Below are 23,071 nucleotides of genomic sequence, written 5' to 3' on the forward strand. Positions count from 1 at the left end.
TTAAGCAAATTTCCCACACTTTTGCTATTCTTGGATACTTTTATATAATTATGTAGGGTAGTTTTAAATGTCACACAACAACATTACCCCTGTGAACGTGCCTCCTTTGATATTATCACTGTTGATCTGAAGGAGTTTATGTGTTTGTCTTTGAGAAATAAAGATGAAATCGTCGCATTTTGGAGGATTCAACAGAGTAATCGATTAAGTGCGTCTTTGGCTCCAAATTATGGTTTCTGTACTGACCCCTGGTGGCGGCCATTGTGGACTACAACCAGTAAGGGAACTGGAGTTTTTTTTTTTTTACAGAATAAAATAATCAATGTTTAATTACAACACAGTTACTTTATTTCAACGCACACGTGGAACATCACAGCGTTTGAAGGTTTTACCATGCTTGTGATAAGTTTTTGGAATATTGGTGCCCCCTAGTGGACGGAAATAGGTATTTCGCTGGAACGGCCTTTAGAGATTCATGTTAACCATAAATCTGATTTTTACGCGTTTTTACTTAATGTATGGTTAAAGGAGGACTTATAGCTCCATCAATAGATCTTTGTCACGTGATCTAGTCTCAATCATTGCTGATAAAGTGATGAATGCAAGGAATTCAGGTTTATCTCAGTGACACGACACAGGTTGTATAAAACTGTCATAACAGTGATTTATTATAATGAACCATGAAAATAGCCACCAGTGCAGTGTCTGTGAGTCTCTCCCCTCCACGAAAACATACACTCACACACAAATAAAAAAAGTTAAAGAGAAACAGAGAGAAGGGGGGCTGAAATAAAAGTAACGCTACAGTCACAGAAACATTTAGCTTTGCCAAGAGGAGTATTCATATATACAACCATATTTCCAAAAAAAAAAAAGAAAAAAAAGGGATGGGAGCAAATTTTACAAGCATAGAAAAGAAAAAAAAGCAAATATTTACAAACTGTTCCTGGTGAAAGCTGGAGAAACCACCTATACATTAAATTACACTTTCTACAAATAACCATTGATATTCAAAAATAAACCGCTAACGTCCCAGGACCACTCGGCCTACTTCAGGAGATTCAACCACTCCTGCCACCAAATCTCACACACACACACACACACACACACACACACACACACTCTTCATTCACTCACACTAACACACTCAGGTGTACACACGAGTGCAGCATCCGGGGGTGGGGGGGGGAGGCAGGTTCCTACAAATGGGTCTTTTCTTAATCTGCAGCGGTGAACAGACATTTATTGTTGAACAGAGGAATAAAAAAAATAATTGTCTTTTTTTTTCTCTATACAAAAGAAATGCTTTGCTATAATGAGCCTCTAGAATAAAACAAATAGGTTGTGTAGAGAACCGGAGACAGACGAGAAAGAAGTAGCAAAAAGGAGTAACTGACAGGGCGGGGGTCAAGGCAGAGGAAGAGGAGGAAGAGGAGGAGGAAGAGGAGGAGGAAGAGGAGGAGGAGTACAGGCTGGAATGTCCGTGGATAAACAAAGTGCAGGGGTGTTACAACAGGACACAGGAGAGCACTCCTCTCCTCTGGAGAGTGATATATAAAAGGAGGAGGGGGCAGAGACACAGGGGGGGCTGTGAGCACCTGGGGAGCAACGTCCATCTTCATTTAACAGTTTGTTTTGAAGATCGGTCACTGTTCTTTTCTCTAAAAATGTTTGTCCTTGTTTTGTGGTTTAAAGAATCTAACCCAACTGTTTTTCCACTGGCCGTGTGTTCAGGAACATAGAAAACATATCTACAGCTAATGTACACGCCCCCCCCCCCCCCCCCCCCCCCGGACAGGTTCTCAGGGGCTGCTGGGAGAGTGCCGTCAGTGCCACCCTGTGCTCAGGTACCCTGAGCTGTGGAAGGGGGTCGAGGACGCAGGGGCCCCGCGGGTCCCAGAGGGCATCTGGGAGGAAGCGGCTTGAACCTGGCCCTGTTGAGTCTGTTGGGGGGGGGGAGGGGGAGGTGGAGGCAGTCCAGTCTGCTGAAGAGGTGGGGGGTAGGTGGATGGGGGCACTGACGGGTTGGCAGCGGCACCTGGGTGCAACAATGCAGGCTGAAAACCCCCTAAGTTCTGAAAGTGGTGGGGCTGAATTGGGGTGTTTGTCGAGGGGGCGGGGGGAGGCGGAGGAGGCGGGGGTGGAGGGGTGAGGGACAACAGGGTGCTGCCACCAGGAGGGGGCTGTTGTTGGGGGTTCTGTCCTTGTGGTGGGGGAGGAGGTGGTGGGGCAGTGGTCAGCATGAGCTGGTGTTGCTGGATGGGAGGGGGCTGCATGTTGACATGCAGTAGAGTGGGGCCGGACATCGGGTGAGGGGGCGGGGGTGGGGGTGGCGGTGGGGCAGCTGAGTTCTGATAGTGTACGCTGTGGGGGAGAGTCTGCATCAGTGGCTGGGATCCGGGAGGGTAAGGGGGAGTGACCGTAGCTTTGAATCCAGGAAAAGGTCCCGAGGGTGAGGGGCTGGGGGTGGAGAAATAGGCTGCGGAGGCCGGAGGTGCGGGTGGGGGGGGAGGGGGCGGCGGAGCGCTCTGTGTGCTGTACTGGGGGAAAGGAGCAGGTCCAGGAGGCGGAGCCTGCTGCTGTGGTTGGTTCTGAGTCTGAGTAGAAAACAGCGCCCTCTGGCTGCGGTAGGGAGAACCCTGAGGCTGAGGCTTGGGCGAGTGGAGGTGGGTGGGCGCGGGGTAGTGGACAGGGGAGGAGGGTAAAGGTGTGGGATGCAGCTTTGTGGGGGTCAGGGGGGTCGCCTTAGGTCCGGCCGGCTTGCTGGTCGGATTCGCCGCCCGAGATTGACTGTCGCTCTCGTCATCCTTGGTTGGACGACTTGGAGGCTGAGACAGAGGACCAGGAGAGCAGGGCTGCGGCACAGAGAGACACCGTTACACACCTGAGCGAACGGGCGGGGCCCCAACGTCTGACAACTCAAGCTCACCGTCTGGGTCGGGGTCTTCTGGACATTTGGAGACGGGCAGTCTCTCAGGGCTGACGCGTCTCCGCCTTCTGTCTCCGTGTCTACAAGAAGGCAGGAAAATCAGGACTATCAATAAGGTTAGCTTAGCATACGCACAAGAGACAGTCAAAGAAAGAGCAGCAGAACGGTGGTCAACCTGCGTAAGGTGGAAACCACGACAACTAGCCAACAGGACCGTTCTCACTGGCATGATTTATGCTATGCTAACTCTTAACTACAGGGTTAGCTGGCACCACAATGCCTGTAATATCTCAATATTTTCCCTGAAAACCTCTCCTGTCAAGTGAAAGAAACATCTTTATTCTCACCTGTGTCTTTGTCTTTGCTCAGCAGCAAAGCTCTGTGGTAGCTGCGCTCTCGCGCCTGCTCTACTGAAGTGGAAGACGTCCTGCACACAACAGGGAAAATCGTCGTTTATGTCACGACAACAGCGTAAATGAATGTAAAAACTAAGCAGACAGCGGGTTTCTACCATTGTCCCTCCTCCTTCTCTCCTCTCTCTCCAGCTGCGTCCGTCTCCTCATTCAGCTGAGGCTCTTTTACAACGACGGTGCTGCAGACAGCTGTGGGCGGGGGAGCTTCGCTGCTGCTCTCCAGGGCGACGGGGAAGGCGTCCACGGTCAAAGGTGGCACGGTGGAAACGGGGGAGCTGCACTCTGTCTTGGAGCCGCTGCGTCGAGCCTCGCGCTGCCGTTTCCTGTATTCCAATAAGGAAACCTGGAAACGGAAAAAGTAGTAGTCAGGAACAAAGGCGGTACCGTGACACACCAGCAGAGGGCAGCAGTCAGCCAGATGTGGGTACAGTATGAAGATGCCAAGGACTTGCTCTCCAATGACAGTCATTACCTTTTTCTTCTGTGGGGGATTGTGTGATGATCCTCCTCCATCGCCACTTCCTTCTACGTTCAGAGAGCGTGAGAAGGCGAGTAAACCAGCGTCCTCGGAGCTGGGATAAAACAGCTGCCCCTGGCCTTCGCTGAATGGGGCTGGGGTGTTAACCAGCGACCCCGCCCCTGCTGCAGACCCTGCTGCAGCCCCAGCAGCAGCCTCTGGCCTGAAGGGAGCTGCCAGAGGCTCCAGGGTGTGTGAGGGCGTGAGGTCCCTTAGGTTTGAATTGACTGGTGAAAAGTTCAGGCCAGCTGGTCCAGTCAAGCCTCGGTCTGGACTTTTTATCCAGCCAGGAAACGAGGAAGCACATGTTTCTGCGGACGAGGAGACCTCCAGACTGGCTTCCAGAACCCCTCCATCAGCTCTGTCCTCTCCACAATCCAAAGACTCGGCAGCTGGAGGCTGGGGGCTGTCAGGAACCAACACCTTGGCGTCTGTCTGGGATCCATCCAAACTGGTCACCCTGACACAGGGAGAGGGAACCAACGTAGGAGGACGATCGGCCTACGGAAGGAGGGATGGAGTCGTGTTAAAGTCGCCGCGCTTCAAAAATAACCGTCATCTCTGATGACTTCACTCACCTCTTGAACGCTGGGCTTTCGACTGATCTCTGGTGAGTTTTCTACTGATGACTCGGTCTAAAGAACCAGAAGAGCGTCAGTCAGTGCGGCTGGTCAGCACACATCAAACGTGGTCATCAGTCTGCTTTACCTCTACAGGGGTATTAAGTATCCGTGTTGGGGTGCTGGGCTGGGCTTCCGTATGCATCTCCTCCACTCGAGGGCGTGGGGGCGTGGCCATGAAGACAGGGGTCGCCGGCATCTCGGACTGGTCTACTCTGGTGGGTGTGGCACACGGCGAGCCGTAGGGGGTGGAGCTCTCAGACATACAGGCATCTAAAGGACTCAACCGTCGCTTTTTCAAAGGTGTGGGCAACTCTGGGGTGGAAGATGGTGGCATTAGCGCAGTCTCATAATTACCCAGCATGCATTTGTGAAACTGATGCTCACAACAGACTACCTGGTAGCGAGCAGGTGCCATTGTAGGGCAAAGGGCTGTCGGAGTCGCCGTTGATCGAGGGGCTGAGAGGACCCTCACAGGGCATGAGGAGGCTTGGTCGTCTCACTGGGCTGGTGGAGCCCTCCTCTTCCAGCGCCTGCTTTAACCACCGCTGAAATTAAAAAAAAAAAAGACTCAGTAAATGTGGATAAACTACCAGTTTAATACTACTGACCGGGAGGGATCGACATGGAGCCCCTTTCTGGAGCTCATACCTTCTTGCAGGACCCAGTGGTTGGCGGCGTCTCTGCCAGTTCTCTTGAACGCCGTCTCCCAGTGGGGACTCCGGGAGTGGTGGGGCTGCGGTTGGCCAGGAATGGTGACGAGAATCGGACATAGTGTTTGGGTGTGCTGTAGACCTGCGGCGAGCACGCCATGCCTGGCAGGGCGTTCAGCTGCGTGGCCAGAACCTCGGGGTCACTGCTTATTCTGAGCGGCCTCTCTGGGGCCGGCTCAGGGGTTCTCACGGCGCCTCGGTCCTGCTGCTTCTCTCCCACCCACTCACTCACAAAGTGCTGTTGGAACAACAAACGTTTATCAGCCCTCGTCTTAGAGCGGCAGTTGTGACGTTCTGAAAACAGAACGATAGGTTTACCTTTTTAGTTTTGAAGTTCTTGCCGCTCCCAGTACGGGTTCTGTCGGGTGCAGGTGAGCTGCTCTGGGGAGGGCTGCTTTCTGGGGGTTGGACAGAGACAGTTTCTGGCTCTGGGGCAGTGGGCGGTTCCCCTTCAGGGGCTTCGTTGGCGGGAGGCTCTGTCGGCTCGAGCGGAGAGCCAGGGGTCAGGTCGGAACAAGTGCTGATTGTTCGGGCTCGCCGGCGTTGTTGACCAATGTGTGTGCGGTTCCTGGAGAAACTTTTTCTGTTTCTTGAGGCTTTGACCTTGGCAGGTTTTAACCCTGGCTCTTCTTTGACCTCCAGTATTGGCTAGAAAGAACAGGTGTGTATTTAACACTCGTGTAGCAGAGCTTTAGCGTCCTGTACGAGTCTTAGAGAAGCCACCATCTCTCACCTGCATGACAGCTGGAGAGTCGGCTGCGTCTGGTATGGCTGGAGGCTCCTCCTTGATGTCACTGCGGGTGCCGACCTCCGACTTGATGCTGCCGATTCGTTCCAGCGCCTGCTCCCTGCGCTTTTCTCTCTTCTCCATTCGTGCAAAGGCTTGAAGGATGGCCTCCATCTTTCTCTCCTCTCGAGTCTGCAGACGGACAGAAGGTGCGTTCCGCAGAGGAAAGACAGGCAAGTCAGTCAGAGTATAACTCCAGGAGGTGGCAACACGCCATGTTGGGCAGGCAACGCGGAGCAGATGTAACCCCAAGCTTTCACAATTATACAGGACAAAAAAGGGCAGACCGGCCGAGAGAAACCAGGAAAGGATACGAGTGGTTGTACTGGTACGCAACAGGAGAAACAGCCAGAATTAAAGCTTCGCACACAAGGTGGGTTCAGCAGCTTTTCACTTGTTCCTGGGCTGTATTTTATGCTACAACTTATCCAAAAATCAGAGAACCATGGTAGTCATGTCAGTAAATGTCTCCAACAATGTTCTCTGCATATATGCTGCTCTTTTGGGTTTAATTTTTTGTTTTTAAAAGTCATATCAACTAAGGGCCAGGTTAAAGGTCTGGCAAAAAAAAGGTATTATAATTGAATGCTACACCCCAACAACAATGAGAAATTCACTAGAAATACGGTTGAGTAAACAGGGTGAAAATAAAAGGCTTGGAATCAGCCTAATAGATACAAATACCTACAAAAGACACTTTGTTTTATCCAACTTACTTAAGAAAGCACAAGTCTTAACAGCTAGGTCACACTATAAGGAAACAGCCCTGTCCACACACTGCTGTCAACTCTCCTGAACCTTGTGGTGGCAGTTTTAAAACACTCACATACATCGACTTCATGTTTTGATCATTTTTTGGAGGGATTCTATACTCCAGCAGCAAAAGCTCCCTCTCTCCCGAATCACGATATAGAAAGAATCCTATTGGATCAACCCGAGTCAATACAGCCCTGGCAACAAGCTCCACGCTCTGTGGCCACTCCTCCAGCCGCATCAGTGCCCCCTTCGTCTTTGTAACCATCTCTGGTCGATTAGAGAGCTGAATGTTGGCCAAAGATGAGTCAGCACTTTGCACCTTGGGTCCACCGTGTGAAATGAAGCTGACTGCGGGGTAATTTCCACAGTGAGAGTGTGCCAGTGTGTTTGATCCATCTCTCAGAGATAAGAAAAATGAGCAGCTGAAGCAGTAATTGCACATTTCAAACTCTGGAGGAAAACTAGCCTCCCGCTGTAACACTGTAACACGAGGCCGCGGCGCACGTTTCCGCGGACAGCAGAGTGTGTTGCCGTCATGTATGAAGGGCGTTTAATTGATTCAGATGCTGGAAAGAAAGTGAAACGAACGAGAGGAAAACAACATTACTGAAAAGTTGAAAAAGAAAAACAGAGCAACAGAGGCGGGATGACAAGCAGAAGATGAGTGATGAAGAGGAGGGTGGTTTAATGGAAAGGAGGTTGGGAAGAGCTGCTCCTATTCGAGCCGCAGCACCCGTAGTGCAAAAAAAAAAAAAAGTTTAAGATGCAACGAGAGCAGCAGGGGAGAGTTTTATTTTGCTCTTTCGGCTAGGTGGCTGCATGACAAAAAAAGCTATAGCCCCTAGCTTGGCACACTTACCATCTTCCTCCTCCTCTCAGCAATCTGCTCCTCTGACTCCATCTCTACTTCATTGCTAACGGAGGTTTTGTCTTCTAGATCCTCATATAACTCAGGATCCTGTAAGAGGAGAGGAGCGGGGTATGGCGCTTTATCATGGCTTATCAATCAGTCTGGCTACAGACTAGAGGGACAACAGAGTGGAGGGCAAAGAAAGTGAGAAGGGGGAGGGAAAGGAGCAGGGGGGCTCATCTGAAACATACATGGTAGATAACTCACTGTTATATTGTGGTAATTCCATGCGCAATAGAATTATTGCTTCACACTCCTGACAATGTGGTTGTGAGAGTGTGGGAGTGTGTGTGCTCCTCCCAAGATGAACCATTTGTATTGCGTTTCTTTCCCTTTTCTACCCGACACCTGTCACACAGCTCCCCATCAGTTATGCTGCTACAGCACAGCACCGTTTGAATGATGTGTACAAACCGTCAGGGTTCTGCATCTTTAATCAAGCAAAACCCCCTGCATGGTTTACACAGTTCATCTATTCTTCTGGCTTTGGTCTGACAGGGAACCTGCACAAAATCACCAAGACCCAGAACCTTCTTTCACGGCACAGACCGCGGCACCACCATGGAAAAGGGTTTTTAAAAACCCTGCAGGTGAGGCAGAAACACTCGTACGGCTTAATGAAGCAAATGCATTTAAAGTTTGCATCTTTTGGTTTCAATTGAAGAAAATGCAAGTAAACACAAGCAAAACATGGGTGTCGTGAGTAGAACCAAAATTACTGGAATAAATTGTAGGTTTTCTAAAAGGATGAAGGGAGAATTAAAGAGCAACAGAAGTGACACTGAAAAAACATGCATGTAACATTTCACAAAGACCAAAAGGCAAACTGCATGCATGGATCCCGGGCATTCATGTTCTCAACGCTAGTTCAGAGGGTTCAACGAGTAACTGGGAGGGTGAAAGTGGTCTTGCCTGGTTGTTAGAGATGGACAAGCGGAGAGGAGAGAGCTTCCTCTGCTTGCCGTCACCCACGCTCTTCCCCTTGCCCTCTCCGTCGATGCCTGCGTTCTGGTTCTGGCCCTGGTCCTCCCGGACCATCTCCTTGTCCTTGCGGCTCCCCCTGCGCCTGCCTCCGGCCCCCAGGTTCTCTGTGGGCTCCAGGTTGTGCTTGAGCACTGGGCACTCGTGGTTCCCCTTCACGCAGGCACAGTCCACCTTGTATTTACTGAGATGAGCAGAAAATGTCATTACAATGCTAATGGCTACTGAAATGCCTCATTTCTGTGCTGCTACATTCGTTCTTGATAGCTCACCAGCTGCCGTAGTCGAAATCAAATCCGATGGTGATCTCTGTGCCCTTGGAGATAGGCCTCAAGGAGTAGATGTATAAATGAAGCATACCGTCCTCAATGACGTGCCGTACCTGAGGGGAAGCAATTAGTATTAAAACCAGGCAATATGGCTACATTAACCCTGATGGTTAAGAGTCATTATCATTCTTACTTCGGCGTTGGGGGTGCAGGAGCGTCGGATGAACCGTGCTTCGTTTCCAAAACTGCGGGCGTCTACACACATCTCCAGCCCATCAAATTTAGAGTAAAACAAGACAAAAGGGTACGGCCTGAAATGGAAGGAATGGGGGAAAAGGTTGGTGCACGGAGACGCGTCTCAAATGGATGATTATTGGATTTCGGATCATGGCAAAGGCAAAAACAAAGCTATCTAGGGAGAGCGGCATCCTGACCTCTTGAAGAAGTATCCATTGGCCTCAAACTGCTGCCGGAGCATGAACTTTCCCCTGTACTCAATGATCAGGGAGTCTGGGGCCAAGTCCCGCACCGCCTTGAGGATTTTCTTGTTCTTTTGGACTTGACTCTGGCAAAGACAGTCACACATGAAATAAATACTGCGCTTTCTGTGCTCAGAGCTATTAAACTGCTGCCACTGTTGTGGATGGGTGTGCTCAGGTGCCTGTTATTACCTCCACGGGGGGTTTGAAAGAGGCAGGGTGGGTGTTATAGGCTAGGCTCTTGCCATCACCTTGTTCTTTAACACGTAAGAGGACCTGGACATCCTCACTGTACTGATTGCTGCTGGCCTCCTCATACCGCTCCATCCAGGTCTTGATCTTGCTCTCCCACAGAGAAGGGTGCTCGATTGGCTCCTGCTCTGGAGCTGCACCCTAAGAAAGGCAAAAAGCCTGTAAACATGCTGCTGCTATCGATTATGGTGGGAAGAAAAGCCTGAATTCAGGAGTGTGTGGAGTACCTTAACTCTGGAAGACTTCCTGGATCCCTCTCTGAAAGCCTAGCACAGGTGGAAAAACATGTTAACTTCTGATTAAATATGCATGATGTGCTGCAGCTGATTTTACTGTAGTTACTCTATGAAATCTGACCTTCTTTGCTCGGGCTGCAGATGCTGGAGGCTCTTTATCGCCGCTCTTTTTGCGTTTTTTATCAGCTTGCTTATTGCCGAGTCTTCCAGTCGTCAGGATGGTGGTAGGCGTGTGTTGGAATGTGGAGTAGAGCTCTAGCGGAACCTCATCTCCACTCTCTGTAGCACTGGTGTCTCCATCTAAATCAATATGTACGAGCATTATAAGGAGGAAGTGCAACTCTAATAAGCTGAAGTTTCTACAAGAAACAAAGCACTCAAGAGTGCAGAACTCCACCAAGCAGCTCATTTCCCAACATATTGTGACTTACAAACAAAACTAATACTCCCATTAACTGGAATACCAGTTTGTCTGCCAATGGAAATTGTTGGTCTTGTACGCGAGGGTTAGTGAAAGGATTGCTCATTTAGGCGACAGATTACAGACCATGATATTGATTTGAGAATCAAGGAACTTGAGAGAGCTTAATGATCAAAGCCCCTCTCTCTTTGCCCACTATGATTTCCTGAAAATTGAATTGTTGATAAGTTTTTATTTTTCCAACAGGCTGAAATGAAACACTGCCTTCACATCACCACCTTCGCAGAGGTGAAATTTCTTGCCAACTGTAAATAAATGCATGAGGCAGGTAATATTACAGAGCAGAGCCTTCATCCTTTTGTCCAGCAGGTGTCGCTGTGCCCCCTGCTCAGACCTGGTGAATTTTACAATGCTGCACCCAACCTAGAAACTTGCTCTGCTCACAATAAACTACAAACAGGCCATAAAACAGAGCAACTGGCTCATTTGTAAACCTTTGTTGAAGATAAACTTTAAAAAAAAAACCAACATTTGTGGAAGCATGTGGATATAATTACCAGATAAACATTCCCGTTTCCTGGTTTGCAACAGGATGGCCCTCTCTCTGTCCAGATGCCTCGGCTGGCAGCGCTCACACAGGTAAGTCTCAGGAATGTTCTGCCTGTCGATGCCCATGCAGTCTATATGTTGCCAGGCGCTAAAAAAGAGGAGAGATGTTAATAACAACGTTTGGGGAGCGCTGAATGCGTCCTGGGCCGATCCTCTTTGGCGAAACCAGAAAGTCACCTGCACTTATCACAGCAGATCATGTAGCCGTCATCGTGGGTGAACCCACAGATGCACCGGGTGATATCAGTGCCGTAGCTGCCATCCTCTGAAGTGCTGAGTGTGGTGCCACGGGATGCTTCATCCTGGCCTCCAGGAACAAACAGACTTCCCTCTCCTTGTCGGATCAACATGGAGGGAGGAGGGGAGGCTGGCGGCGTAGGTGGGGGCCGTGCGCCATAGTTATGGTCCTGAACAAAGGACGGAAGAAAAGTTTTGTGTTTATTAATGGCGACTGAAAGGTTAATATAAGTTAAGATGTCCGTACAATGATTAACAGGGAGGGAGGGGTCAATATATGCCCCGCTATTTTCTGAAAGGTTGAGGAAGTGGAGTACTCACAGCATAAGGCAGGCCAATGTAGCTGTGGGAATGGTGAGAACTGCTGCTGTAGATCTGGTGAGGGTAGCTGGACTTCTCCACCACCACAGGGCTGGCCTCCACCGATTCAGGTCTGCTGAGCAAACAATAACCAATAAATACATCATTTAAAGAAACGCTAATATGGGGACACAAAGTAACCTGTCTTTAAACACACAAGACACAGACACAGAAGATGAATGTGATACAAACTTGCAATAAAGTAGACAGAAAAGTTCAGAGCAAGTCCAATCACAGGGAGTTAACGTGAGTATTTCCTATATTTGTGCAGCTCTTTGCTAGTACACTATTTCAGCACACGTGCCTTTCACTTGGCACACTGTTCTTCCTCTTCAGCAGCTCCTGACCGAGCTGGCCAACTAAAACCGACACATTTTATCCAGTAAAAGATTCAAGATTCTGAATTTCATTACGCACTTTGGGGGGGTAAAGTCAGACAAACCCACATCTCCAGAACAGACAGTGAAAACTAACGTAACATCTCCTTACTGACACCAAACAATATGCAACCAGTGTCAAACCAGTATATCCACTCTCCCAACGATAACAATGCTGTGAACAAAGTCTGTTGCTGTCTAAGACCAACCCACCCTGACTATTATAACACGGATCAAGCTTCGGTTGCTGAAGGGTTGGCTCTGAAGGGACGAGTAAAGCAAACGGGCAAAACTGACAAAGAAAGATAGGAAGAGGAAGAAGAGGAAGGGGAATTTAAGAGAGCAACTGAAAAAGCATCTGAGAGAAACGTGTAGCTTTACTGGGCAAACTGCCGTCCTCTTTAGTCCGTTCTTGTAAACGGCTTCAAGGTCAAAGTGACTACAAATTCACTCAAAACACTCACATCTAAAAACAATAAATCAAACTTCACCGCGTCTATTACCCAACCATAAAAACAAACTCCCAACTGAAGTGAACCAGTCATTTATGGGCACAAAGCCTGAACATGCCGTGCTGCATTGCTTTCATTCCAACTCCCGACCTGAAGCTTCCTCACACGTCGAACATGAATTTTCTCTTTTAGCCATTTCCATTCTTAACAAGATACCTTCAAAGTGCTGGTACAGTACCTGTGAGCTCTTCTCAGCTCCTAAGTGTTGCAGCATGCAGAGACAGAAATGTGTAACACTTCCTGTGTGCGCTGCCGCTCAAGTTAGCCGTCAAAGTGAAAACGTAAGTGCATGCAAGAGTTCGAGAGGTGGATACCAGGCGAAGGTGTGTGCAGTGGCTCTGTGCGGGTGTGCACAAGAGATTGAGTTTCACGTGGGTGAATTGGTCTGCGTGTGTGAAGACGGCCTGACGAAAAGATTTAAAAATCCCACTCATTCTTATTCGCTATCCTGACTGGTTTCTATATACAACATGTGGATTTATAGGGAGATCGTACATTTACACATAAGTTTGGATAATAGTGATCTGAGCATAGACGAGTCAAGACATAACAACAGACAAAAGTCAGCAAGTAAACAAACAGGTCTGATCAGAGAGAAGAAAGCCAGTGCATTTGAATGTATGTGAGCGGAGCCGCAGCACTTGTATCATTCATGGGCTTTGCAGATGGGACACGTATGCATATGGATGCAGGCAAATAGGGTTTTAATCTTTGAGGGTGCTGAATTTGAACAGTTGCAGAGTGGTTGAAACACCTGAGAGGGGGTGAAGCAGCAGAATGGACAGATCACCAGCAGGACGGAAAAGAGCAGCACCGCCAGAGGCAACGCCTTCGCTCCTAAAGAGCTCCCGCTTGCTGCCATGGCAACACTACGTGTCTGCGTGTGCGCGCACGCCAGGCTCTGTGTCACTATGGAGAGGCACGCCGCATCAGCCAACAGCTGGTCACGCTGCTGCATACTTCAGGGAGGGACGAGGAGAGGACGCGGTTCCGTTTGGATGGCGAGCAGCCGGCGTTACTGCTCCAGGACCGGCTAGCGAACATTCAATGCTTTAGAGAAACGAGCGCGTGCCTGGAGGGTCTGGACCTGTTCACCAGCAGGTAGAAGCCTGGTCCAAGCTTATCTGCGTTGAAACCCGCAGCAGGTGACATGTGCAGAGCAAGACGGGCAAAAACGGGGGGAGCAGCGGAGGGGGGGAGCAGCGGGACAGTTTAAGGAGCCACGTCTAAGTGAGAGCCACCTGTCACTCAGGCCAGTGACCATGGCAACAGGCTGTGCGCAGTGCACAGGGAAGGGAGGGGATGGAGGGGCAGAAACCATGGCAACACAAGCCGACGGGGAGGGCTGTCTTTCTTTAAAGGAACAGGAACCCCTCCTAACTTATGACGTGTGTTATCTTCATTCAGACAACAACCTCTTGCTTCGTTTTATTTGACCGGGAAAAAAAACAACAACGTGGCAATGCCCTTGAGAAGAGGAGGAGAAGCAGCCCTGTTGCCATGACTCTGTGCATCACAGCCGTCTGTGCGCACCTTACACGTTCACATTGTAGAATACCATCAGGAATTGCATCCCGTTTACTCCTGTGCAGATATGAGGGGATGTTATAGGAGGAAGTGGCGCTAAATAAAGCATTCCTTTCTCCATGAGAGTAAGTTTGTACACATGGGTCATCCATATGGAATGAGGGGAAATAAAAAGAGCTGCCAGCAGCGCTGTACCAGGCATGTTCAGACAAATCAAGAGAAATATTTTGAATTAAAAAAAAAAAAAAAAAAAAAAAACGTTGAGAGTGACGCTAAGCGAAACAAACATGAGAGCAGAGAGGAAACGGCGTTGGAAAAATCAGACTGCACGTCTTGCAAAGGCTTCTCTGAGTCAAATAAGGAAATGAATCAGAATGAATGAGGTGGCATGTGGACGTGCGTTACTCACTCTGAGCCTGCAGCCATGTCCAGGTATGAGGTGTCTGCTGTGTCCACCCCCACTGGGACGACTATGCTCATGACGTTCTCTGCTGATCAGTTCTTGTCCTACTGAGTCCAGAGAATGGGAGTCCAAAACACTGAGGCATGCCAGCCACAGCAGTCATTGCAGACATCTAAGTGCATCCACAAGGCCTGTCCGCGCAGGAGGTCGGGGAAACGGAGACAAGAAGAGGGGAAAAGGCGTTAAAGCATGTGTGGATCCAATGGTGGCACTGAACAAAACATTTCACATGTGGCGAAGGATGACAGTGAAAACAGGGGATTTCCATGTGAGGAAACGCATGATTCATACTTTCAGAGAACAGCAATGTCATTTCCCTTCTGAGAATGTGATCGATCGAGGTCGGTAACGGATCAAACCTGGATTAGAACGCTGTAAAGGTGAATTTTGAGCTGCATCTAAATGTGACCTCTGCTCAGCGTTAGCTCGGATTGCTCCGGTTGCACTGTGAGGAAACTCCCACAAAGGGGAGCAAGAGAACACGGCAACTGGCCGCCATGAAAGGAGAAGGCAACTGCACACACGTGCACGCACACGCACACAGGGGCCATTTTTCCCCGTCGACCCAGGAGGACAGCTCTAATCTAAGCAACACCGCCCCTTCATCCTTATTCACAGAACATTTGTGATAACGCTAAGCTCCCTGTTCTGAAAAAGCAGCAGAAAGATGGCTTGATTGATAATTTATTACATTTGGTGTCAGGCAGCCAGGGTGGTGTTGCAGTAGTAGGAGGCTGGTGCACTGATAAATGATACAAAAGGCCGATGTGAATGGGGGAACATATGTGTCAGTGCGGCTGGCGCTGATGCACACAGCTCTGGTGATAAGCGGGATTAGCGGGGAGGCGCAGATGCCCAGACCAAATAGGCTGCAGGTCACACCTTTGCATGCTCAGGCAAACTGGAGCCAAACAAAAGCTCAGCTCGCAGCTCTGGGCTCGCCGACGGAGCCGGCTGGGTTCGCGGGTGTATTGTGTGTGTGGGAATCGCATGCTAGCTTGTAATAACATACAGTGGAGAGGACACCTGTCCAAGCATGTCTACGAGGAACTGGCCCGCCGCGGCTCCAGCTCGTCTCTCTCCAGGAAAACTGCGTTTGGTTATCAAGTTAGCTGTCAGGGCTGCTGGTTTAACCTTCCAATTGGTTTGAATTCACTACCCAGAGCAACTTGACTGGTGAGAACTTCAGCTGTTAGCCTGGGGCCTGAGCGGGAGGAAAGAGACCCGTAGGTCCTGCAGCCAGCCAGCGATTGATGGGAATTACCTTTAAAATGATTCTACGCCAGTCTCCGCTACATTGGCGTCTGACCAGGCTGAACACTTCACAAGGACACCTCAGTCTGCCAAACAGACGGTTCCTGCTCTGCTATCAGAGGCTCGGCATGTTCCAGCTACGGCCCTTCAAAGGAGCGTGTTTGCTCCCTCATCCTCCCGGCTTTGTCTCCGCTTTGCCCAGGGAATCCTGCTGTCACTCCTGAGGAATGCAGACACACACATACACAGGCTAGTGTCCGCACATATACCCACTCCCACCAAACACAGGCAGACAGATAACCCCTCGCCCTGGCTCTCCTAACATTCCTCTCCACAAGGAGGCTCTCGGAACACTCCTCTGCTCCAGCCAGACGTGCTCGGGATGGACAAGGGGAGTGGGAAAACGGGGGGGGAAACACATTTTAGCACGGCAACATTCCTGACTAAATCTGAGATGTGCCGCGAGTCGCTCCTCCTACTTCCTCGAGAAAAGCTGTCCATCATGGAGGAGAAACGCAGCCAAAGAAAGGAAAAGAAAAAGGGAGAAAATTCCCCCTCCCTTTCCCGTCCGCAGTCACCCCGCCCAGCCGGATTTCTCTCCCTCCTCTGTACATTTCCTAAATAAACCTGGAGACTGTAACTTGGAGCGGAGGGGAAGGGGAGTGTCGCCGCTCCTAATTACAAGGAGGCAGGCAGAGACCATTTAAAGCCACTGTTGGCCGTTATTGACTGCTGTTATGGAAACACATGAGAAAGGGGTGGGGAAACTGGGGGGGGGGGACTGGAACCTGATGGGAACAATAACAGAAGTGCTTTACTGCGTCTGCCTCCTGTGAAACGCTTCACCTTACATAGCGGAGCTCCTGGCGTCGCAGGGTTAGAAATCGCCCGCAGCGCCGCCGCCGTTTCAAAGGGCAGCGGGGTGGGGGAGGTGTACGTGGGGTCTGTCTGACGGCGACACAATGCAGCCAAAACCTGGGTGGACTCTGGGTGGCAGAGCGGAGCACATGGTGGGAGCCGGCCTCTCCTTTCTCCCCCCGCCCTCCCTGAGCGAGGGGACACAGTCACGTCATTGTGTGGGGAATGACTGTGCCTTAAAGATGGAGCCTCGCCGGAGTAAAAGGCAAACGTGAGCGCCGCTCGCTCCGTGCAGGCGGCAGCTTTCCTCTCTCCTCGGGGTTATCGCCGCCGATCCGAGCGTTTTCATTCTTTTCGCGGCCAAGTCTCACCAGATTATGTTTCTTGGATGAGTAGGAGGAGCGGTACGAAGCGAGATTCCGACCAAATCCCGCAGACCCCCCCCCTCTTCCGAGCTTATGTGACTTCACACCATCCTCGTAGCTTGCTGTATGACTCAGCTCGTAAACGGAGGGAGAAAACAAACTTTTATACAAACGCGAGGCACATATACAGGAAGCATGACCCAGATGGAATGTAGGCCTGGCCCACGGTGGGACACAGTCCTCTCTAAACCAGAGCACCCCCCCGTGCGTGGAGGATGCGGTCCGGCACCATCACACCCTTGCTTACGGGCCAGTGTGGTTTGGAATATAAAGATAAACAAACCTGTTGGGATTTGGTGAGAAGTGATGCAAGAAACGTAGAAATAAACTACGCACGTCCGCCGATGTCGGCGGGAGGACGGGAGACGACGGTCGACGACGGCTAAAAGCCACTCAGGTCCCATTACAGCACTGTTTGAGGATCAATTTCACGGCTGAATCACAGTGTGGTTACATCACCAACATTGACGGCGCACACGCTCTTTACTTGGCTCATCCTACCATATGCTGCTATTACCCAGGAACGCTTTGGTAAATACGGGCTGGGACTCAGAGATGCGCCGCACAGCTTCAGCCAGGCAGCCCCAATAATCCTGGAGCCACCTGTCAGGGAGGGAACTTGTTTTAAGAGGGATCTGTTATGGCCCAGCTAGCAGAACAAAAACAGGTCACCTGAGCCCCGGCTTCTCCTCCCACCTGGGATACCTGGTCCCAGGGCTGAGCAGCTCCGTCTCCATGGGCACCATGCAAACCAAAACCACCGGGGACAAGAGGCAGGGCTGCTGTGGGGAAGAGGCTTGAACTTCCTCAACACTGCTGCTACTGTTTCACAGGTGGGGGGGGGGATGATTGTCTGGAGATGGATAAGAGTGTAACACCCAGGGAATCCTCTCCAGGTTGGCCTGGAAGAGCCAAGGAGCTGATAAAAACCCAGGCCTGACAATCTATCAATACGCTAATGGATGCCAGGCCAATCTGCCACGTCTCTGCTTTCCCCCTCTGCTGACCGATGAAAATGCAGGCTGCTGCTCGGCTTGTAGTCTGTTTAAACTGTGTCAGTGTCTCCGTGAAGGCGTGAGGGACAGGAAAGGTGTGTCACCTCCGACTCCCTCACGTCTGCTAAACTTCCCTGCCCATGCAGCCCCCGGGGGGGAGTGGCAGCTCTCCTCACTTCGCCGTTTCTGTCAACACAGAAAGCAAACAAACATACATTCTGCACAAAGCAAGCAGGCACACATCCCATTAAAGTATTTAAGACCGGCGCTAATGAAAGGAGCCAGTATGGAGGAGCAAAAGACCTCGGCGTTAGAACCAGGAGGCCGAGGATACTGTGCGTTACGCATTAAGCATCGCCGCCCCGGGGATAATAAAGCGTCCGCAGAAGGAAAGACCCTTTGCCACTTATTAGGATGTGTAAATTGAACCCTATTGGGAGGCAGCTGAACTCCATTAAGTTGACATGGACACTCTTGGACAGCCCCTCTTTACACACTGGTGAACAGTGACAGCACAAACCTATGATAAAAGTGTGAGACAGCTATTCCTTTAACACCTCGTCCCTGGCTTAAAAACCCTTCCCTCCAGATAAAAACAGACGGTTATAATGCAGCTTTAATACGGCTATTCGTCAACTATTAGCAGGGAACACCTGGGCCATGCTAGGAGATGCTAGTGATTACAGAGCTAAATTTAAGTCAAATGTGCAGGGCAATAACAGTGTGCAGCTCATATTTAGACTTACGTTGTACTACTTTTAGTTATAAATCGGTGTATTTACAGAATATCCAACGCGTTCCATGACAGCACAGCTAATGTGAGCCGTGACGCATGTTACATTTACTATGACGGAGGATTCGGAACCAACTCTCCAGTATTTAGTAGCATTAGTGTAGCATTGTGATGCTAAAGAGGGGATTTTTATAGGCATGAATCTTCAGGCGAACGCACAGTAAAACGTGTAAGATCCTGTGTTGTGCAGTTGCTGGTGCCTGAGTGTGTCGGCGCTGCAGTCAGTCCTGCCGGTAGGGGTGTGGAGGATACAACGTTGCTATTATGTGACCACAACACCCTGCTGCTGTCGCCATTTTCAGAGCGCTTTTCTCGGGACGGCGAGACAATCGTGTGGCCGGGAGAGCCTCGCCACGGGAAGAAAATCCCCCAAGAAAGCATTCAATCGCCTCTTTCACACACTCTGCCTCAAGTATCACTCTGTCGGTACAGTCTCCGTGTTGCTGCTTTTAGTTTTTTTGTGAATTCATCGAAAGCTGAGGCGGCGAGCTAGTTAGCTAGCAACCGCGAACAGCTATGGCCTCTGGAAATGTAGCAGGCTAAATGCTATGGCTTCCTAAGGAGACGACCGACGGAAGAATCGAATTAATTCCTGTTTTTTTTTCAAGTCAGACAAAAACTGGCAAAGTAAAGTAGTGAATATGTTGACGCAAAGTGGCCAAAATATAATCACGGGGTGCAACATTCAAAGCTAACTGGGGCTGCCGATATAATGCGTAGTGGATTTAGTTAGCAAGCAAGCTAGTGCCGACGCGAAAGGAATGGATTAATTCTTGGCTCGCCGCAGACAGGAAAGAGCGAAAGAACCACTTGAGGCAAAGTCGACTCCGCATACACATGGAAAAGTATCAGATCAGGTAAAACAATCAACTGCAAAAGCGTGGTTCAGAGTTGCCAGTCGAGGGCAACACATTGTATGACCGGGGCGAGATGCCCAAATAGAACGTCCCCTCCCCCACACCTGCGGTATTTGAACCCAATACACTCGATTCAAGTCGAAAATGTTCTTTAAAATAACCATAACAGAGCAGGAGTCGCCAGATCCGTTCCGCAACAGAGGCTAATTTTAATCCCTCATAATCTTGTGACAGATTGTTGTTTATAAAAGAGACTACCCGATCATTACACAATATGGCTTTGGGGAAAAATGTAGGCAGATTTAATTCTCTATCCCAGTTTGGGTTGTTTGGGCAAACTAAACACCCTTAAATCACTACGAGGCTGCTAACGTGTCATTGTTCTCCAGCTTTGAACGGTGCCTTTGTGGGGAATTTGGCCGAGCGGAAACGGCGACCTGGGCTCCCAGCGAGCAAGGTGAAAGCTACCGTTATACGTTAAACGTAGCAAATGCGAGGCGGTCTAATTGTGTGCGCGTTAGCCGTGTTGTGGACGGGGCATTCAAGCAACGGAAGAAGGGGCGCCCTGGTCGACAGCTACGTCTGCAACCCGAGTTAGACTGAGGGTGTTAAACGGCGTGAGAGTAATGCTGGGTTGCTCATTTCAAAGTCGCAGTTATTTACGCCTAAAAAGGGGCTAAAAGTATGCGCAATGCTGTCCGCGCAATACCGTCCGAGATGTCACTGTGCCAAACCAAACAAGAAGTGCCCCCCTCCCCGCTCTGGTCAAACGCACATAACATCGTGACATATTTTAAGGACAAACTTACTTATTGTAACGTTAATTGCTGCTCGAAGCTGGGTCGTATACAATAAATTACCAGGATCTTTTGAATGCCAAGCTCAACGTGCCTAGCGACCGTTGCGAACGAGTCAATTTTAGACTTTGTCCTTATTCCACTTTGAAAATGTTGCTGTTGTTCTTCAATATCATATTTACATCGTAACTTTGTGTGACGCCTTGTTTATTAACGGACGATCAACGCGAATTCAGTGCCCTGGTTGCTCTAAGTCAAGCTAATTGGTGCTAGTAGCATGCGCTAGCTAGGAAAAAGTCTACTGGCGTTACGCTTGCCAACGTAGCGATTACATTGGAAACTTAGACGTTTTCAAATTTTGAAAACCACAAATGTGGCCGATAAGAGACTTACCACAAGACACGCTGAAATAACGATCAGTTAGCTAGCAGGCTAGCCTCAGCTGATACTACAACTACGTTAGCCATCAGCATGATGTGCCTAGCCAGCTAGCTAAAGCCAACAACAACCTTCCAAGTCGGATTTGTTCTCCTCCTAAAACGACCAATAAATGCAGTCCACTTACCGTTTTATGTCCACGCTGGATAGTCAGTGCAGCCAATAATGGGACCTGGGTAGGAGCCCAGTTGCTATCCACACAGCTTCTACAACCAAAACAATACTTCTGTCCACACACTGCGGATCCCTGGTAAAGCTTTAAAACGTTTGTATTCAGAAGTGTCCTCTAAACGGGCTTTTCCGGGGAGAAATCCATTGTCTTACGTTAGCTGCAGTGACACGAATTTAACTAATAATTATTCAGAAACCGTTAGAACTAAGATATAGTGAACGGCGACTTTTAGAAATTGTATCCCCTCAAATCAGTCTCTTTTCCCTTTGCAAAAATGGCGGCTCTGCCAGGACTGCCGAGACTCCGCCTCCCCCACGAGCCCCCCTCCCTCCCGTCGTTAAGCCCGAGCTCCGCCCTCACACACTGCGGGGCTCCCCGCCCAAACACACAGGGACGCCGTGGCCGCGCCGGGCGCGCGCTCCCGGGCTGCAAATCTGTAGACTGCTATTTCTGTCATTCACAGTCTGGATTCATCTTGGGCCGCACAGAAGATGACGTGTGCGGCTGTATTACAGTAAATAGCAGCACACAAAGTAACATAGTGGTTGAATTTTGGGAACTTACTGCGGCAATTAAGCCCAGGAGTGTGTGTTAATGCGTTGTGTTCTCTTTTCTCTGTTGCTAGTGCTAGTCAGCTGTGTTTTTATCAGGAGGTTTTGTTTAAACTAATTGACGTTTCCCGTTTCCTCTGCTTCCCTTCAGAGCGAAAAAGGATGTGGTAACTCCACTGCAGTTTGGAGACGGGTACGTTGCCTCAAAATAAAAACATCAACACCTATTTGTGTTTTTGAAGTTTTTTTTGTTGTTGTTTTCATTTACTTGCCACTGTGAACAGGACAAGGTTTTCTTGAGTAGGCCAGCAGGGCCGGAATAGCACGAGCAGGGCTCACCTGAATTGAAATTTGACTAATTTGGATCCCAATCCTTGATTTTACTAGAGCCACCACTGAAAAAAAGTACCTAAATCTGCTATCTGACACAGTAGGAGGCAACTAAGCTGTTATGTAACCCCTTACACAAGAGCAGTATTTTGTGTATTGAACTGGCATAAGGAAGGCAGAGCCTCTAGACCTTAACAATAATATGAAAGGACAAAAACAGCAGCATGCAAGAACACGTTAAATGAACAAATGGAACTGGCCGCATATGTCTGTGTTTATAACGCACAAGAACATTAGAACGTAAACTACCTTGGACACAAGAACATTGTTTCCACGGAACACAAGAAACAAAAGTGTAATCTGCACAATCACATCATTAAATTAAAGCATAAAAAAAGAAACAAAATGCCCCCCCCCCTTTATTTTTTTTTTTACAAGCCTCAACTAATTTGTTAAAATTTACAACTGTTTTGATTTAAGGGCCATATAAGTGGAGAGGATGGGACACATGTTTGACAGCCATAAAGGCGTAAATCTCTGAATCGCCCTGACAGTTGCATGGCTTTGTGACATGGTTGCCGTCTCCCACAGAAATGTGTAGAAACCCCTTTGACATCATATGTTCAGGGAGGATGTTCTCATCCTTTCCATTTCTTGACCCTCCCCCACCCTAACCGCATCCCCCCGCGCATGCGCGCACGCCAGGCTCCGGGATCGCCGCAGCCGCCGGTGACCGCGTTCTCCCGTTGTTTGCAATAAACTTGACGGAGGACAGAGGCGAAAGCGGGCCCGATCCAGTCGTGTCCGCCCGGGCCGCTGACGGAAACATCCGCCGGGATGCAGAGACGCGTGCACACGTCTCCCGGGCTTGAGTTTCTTTGCCTCCCGGAGCGACCGCATTCGTTCTCGGGTCGCGGCGGTCGAACCGGTTTCATTGTAAAGATAATGGCGGCCAGGTCGGGGATCAATAATAGCGTTGAGAATCGGTGATTTTTGGGAGAACGCTCGGGTTTGTGATGACATCATGCAGTCGGTATGTGGGCGGGCTCTGAGCTGAGAGGGGAGAGGGGCGCAACCGGAGAGCAGCGCGTGCAGGCGCCATTAGCCTCCGCCGACGCGGGTCGAGGTTTTTCGACAGAAATGGCGACGGTTAGACGGTCTCCTCCGAAACGCGCCCCCTCGGTGGCGGGTCAAACACGGCGGCCCGCTTCGGACCGACAAACGGGACTTAAT

General features: G+C 49.8%; 1 protein-coding gene and 1 long non-coding RNA gene across 8 annotated transcripts; one reads left to right on the forward strand and one right to left on the reverse strand.

The window, feature by feature from the left end:
• Positions 1–639: 639 nt before the first annotated feature.
• On the reverse strand, positions 640–21,233 carry kmt2e (lysine (K)-specific methyltransferase 2E). 7 transcript variants are annotated; one of them, XM_029825704.1, is made up of 25 exons: positions 20,913–21,233; positions 15,633–15,842; positions 14,315–14,499; positions 11,451–11,562; positions 11,070–11,299; positions 10,841–10,980; positions 9,984–10,162; positions 9,854–9,892; positions 9,567–9,767; positions 9,330–9,460; positions 9,089–9,206; positions 8,899–9,008; positions 8,558–8,810; positions 7,595–7,693; positions 5,926–6,111; positions 5,511–5,840; positions 5,131–5,430; positions 4,877–5,027; positions 4,568–4,794; positions 4,438–4,494; positions 3,815–4,360; positions 3,441–3,685; positions 3,277–3,356; positions 2,930–3,009; positions 640–2,855 (listed from the first exon to the last, which is right to left on the reverse strand). In XM_029825704.1, exons 3-25 carry the CDS (start codon positions 14,383–14,385, stop codon positions 1,827–1,829), a joined length of 4,914 nt encoding a protein of 1,637 aa, XP_029681564.1. In that variant the 5' UTR covers positions 14,386–14,499; positions 15,633–15,842; positions 20,913–21,233; the 3' UTR covers positions 640–1,826. The 7 variants fall into 7 exon arrangements, with proteins under 7 accessions (XP_029681564.1, XP_029681562.1, XP_029681563.1 ...); XM_029825702.1 differs by having other exon boundaries at positions 5,926–6,135; XM_029825703.1 differs by having other exon boundaries at positions 11,451–11,565.
• Positions 18,791–21,735, forward strand: LOC115246674 (uncharacterized). The gene is made up of 2 exons (XR_003885764.1): positions 18,791–19,550; positions 21,660–21,735. It is a non-coding gene; the product is annotated as an uncharacterized lncRNA (long non-coding RNA).
• Positions 21,736–23,071: the final 1,336 nt, after the last annotated feature.

Source organism: Takifugu rubripes, chromosome 18 (genome assembly GCF_901000725.2).
Source record: "Takifugu rubripes chromosome 18, fTakRub1.2, whole genome shotgun sequence".
Taxonomy (NCBI): Eukaryota; Metazoa; Chordata; class Actinopteri; order Tetraodontiformes; family Tetraodontidae; genus Takifugu; species Takifugu rubripes.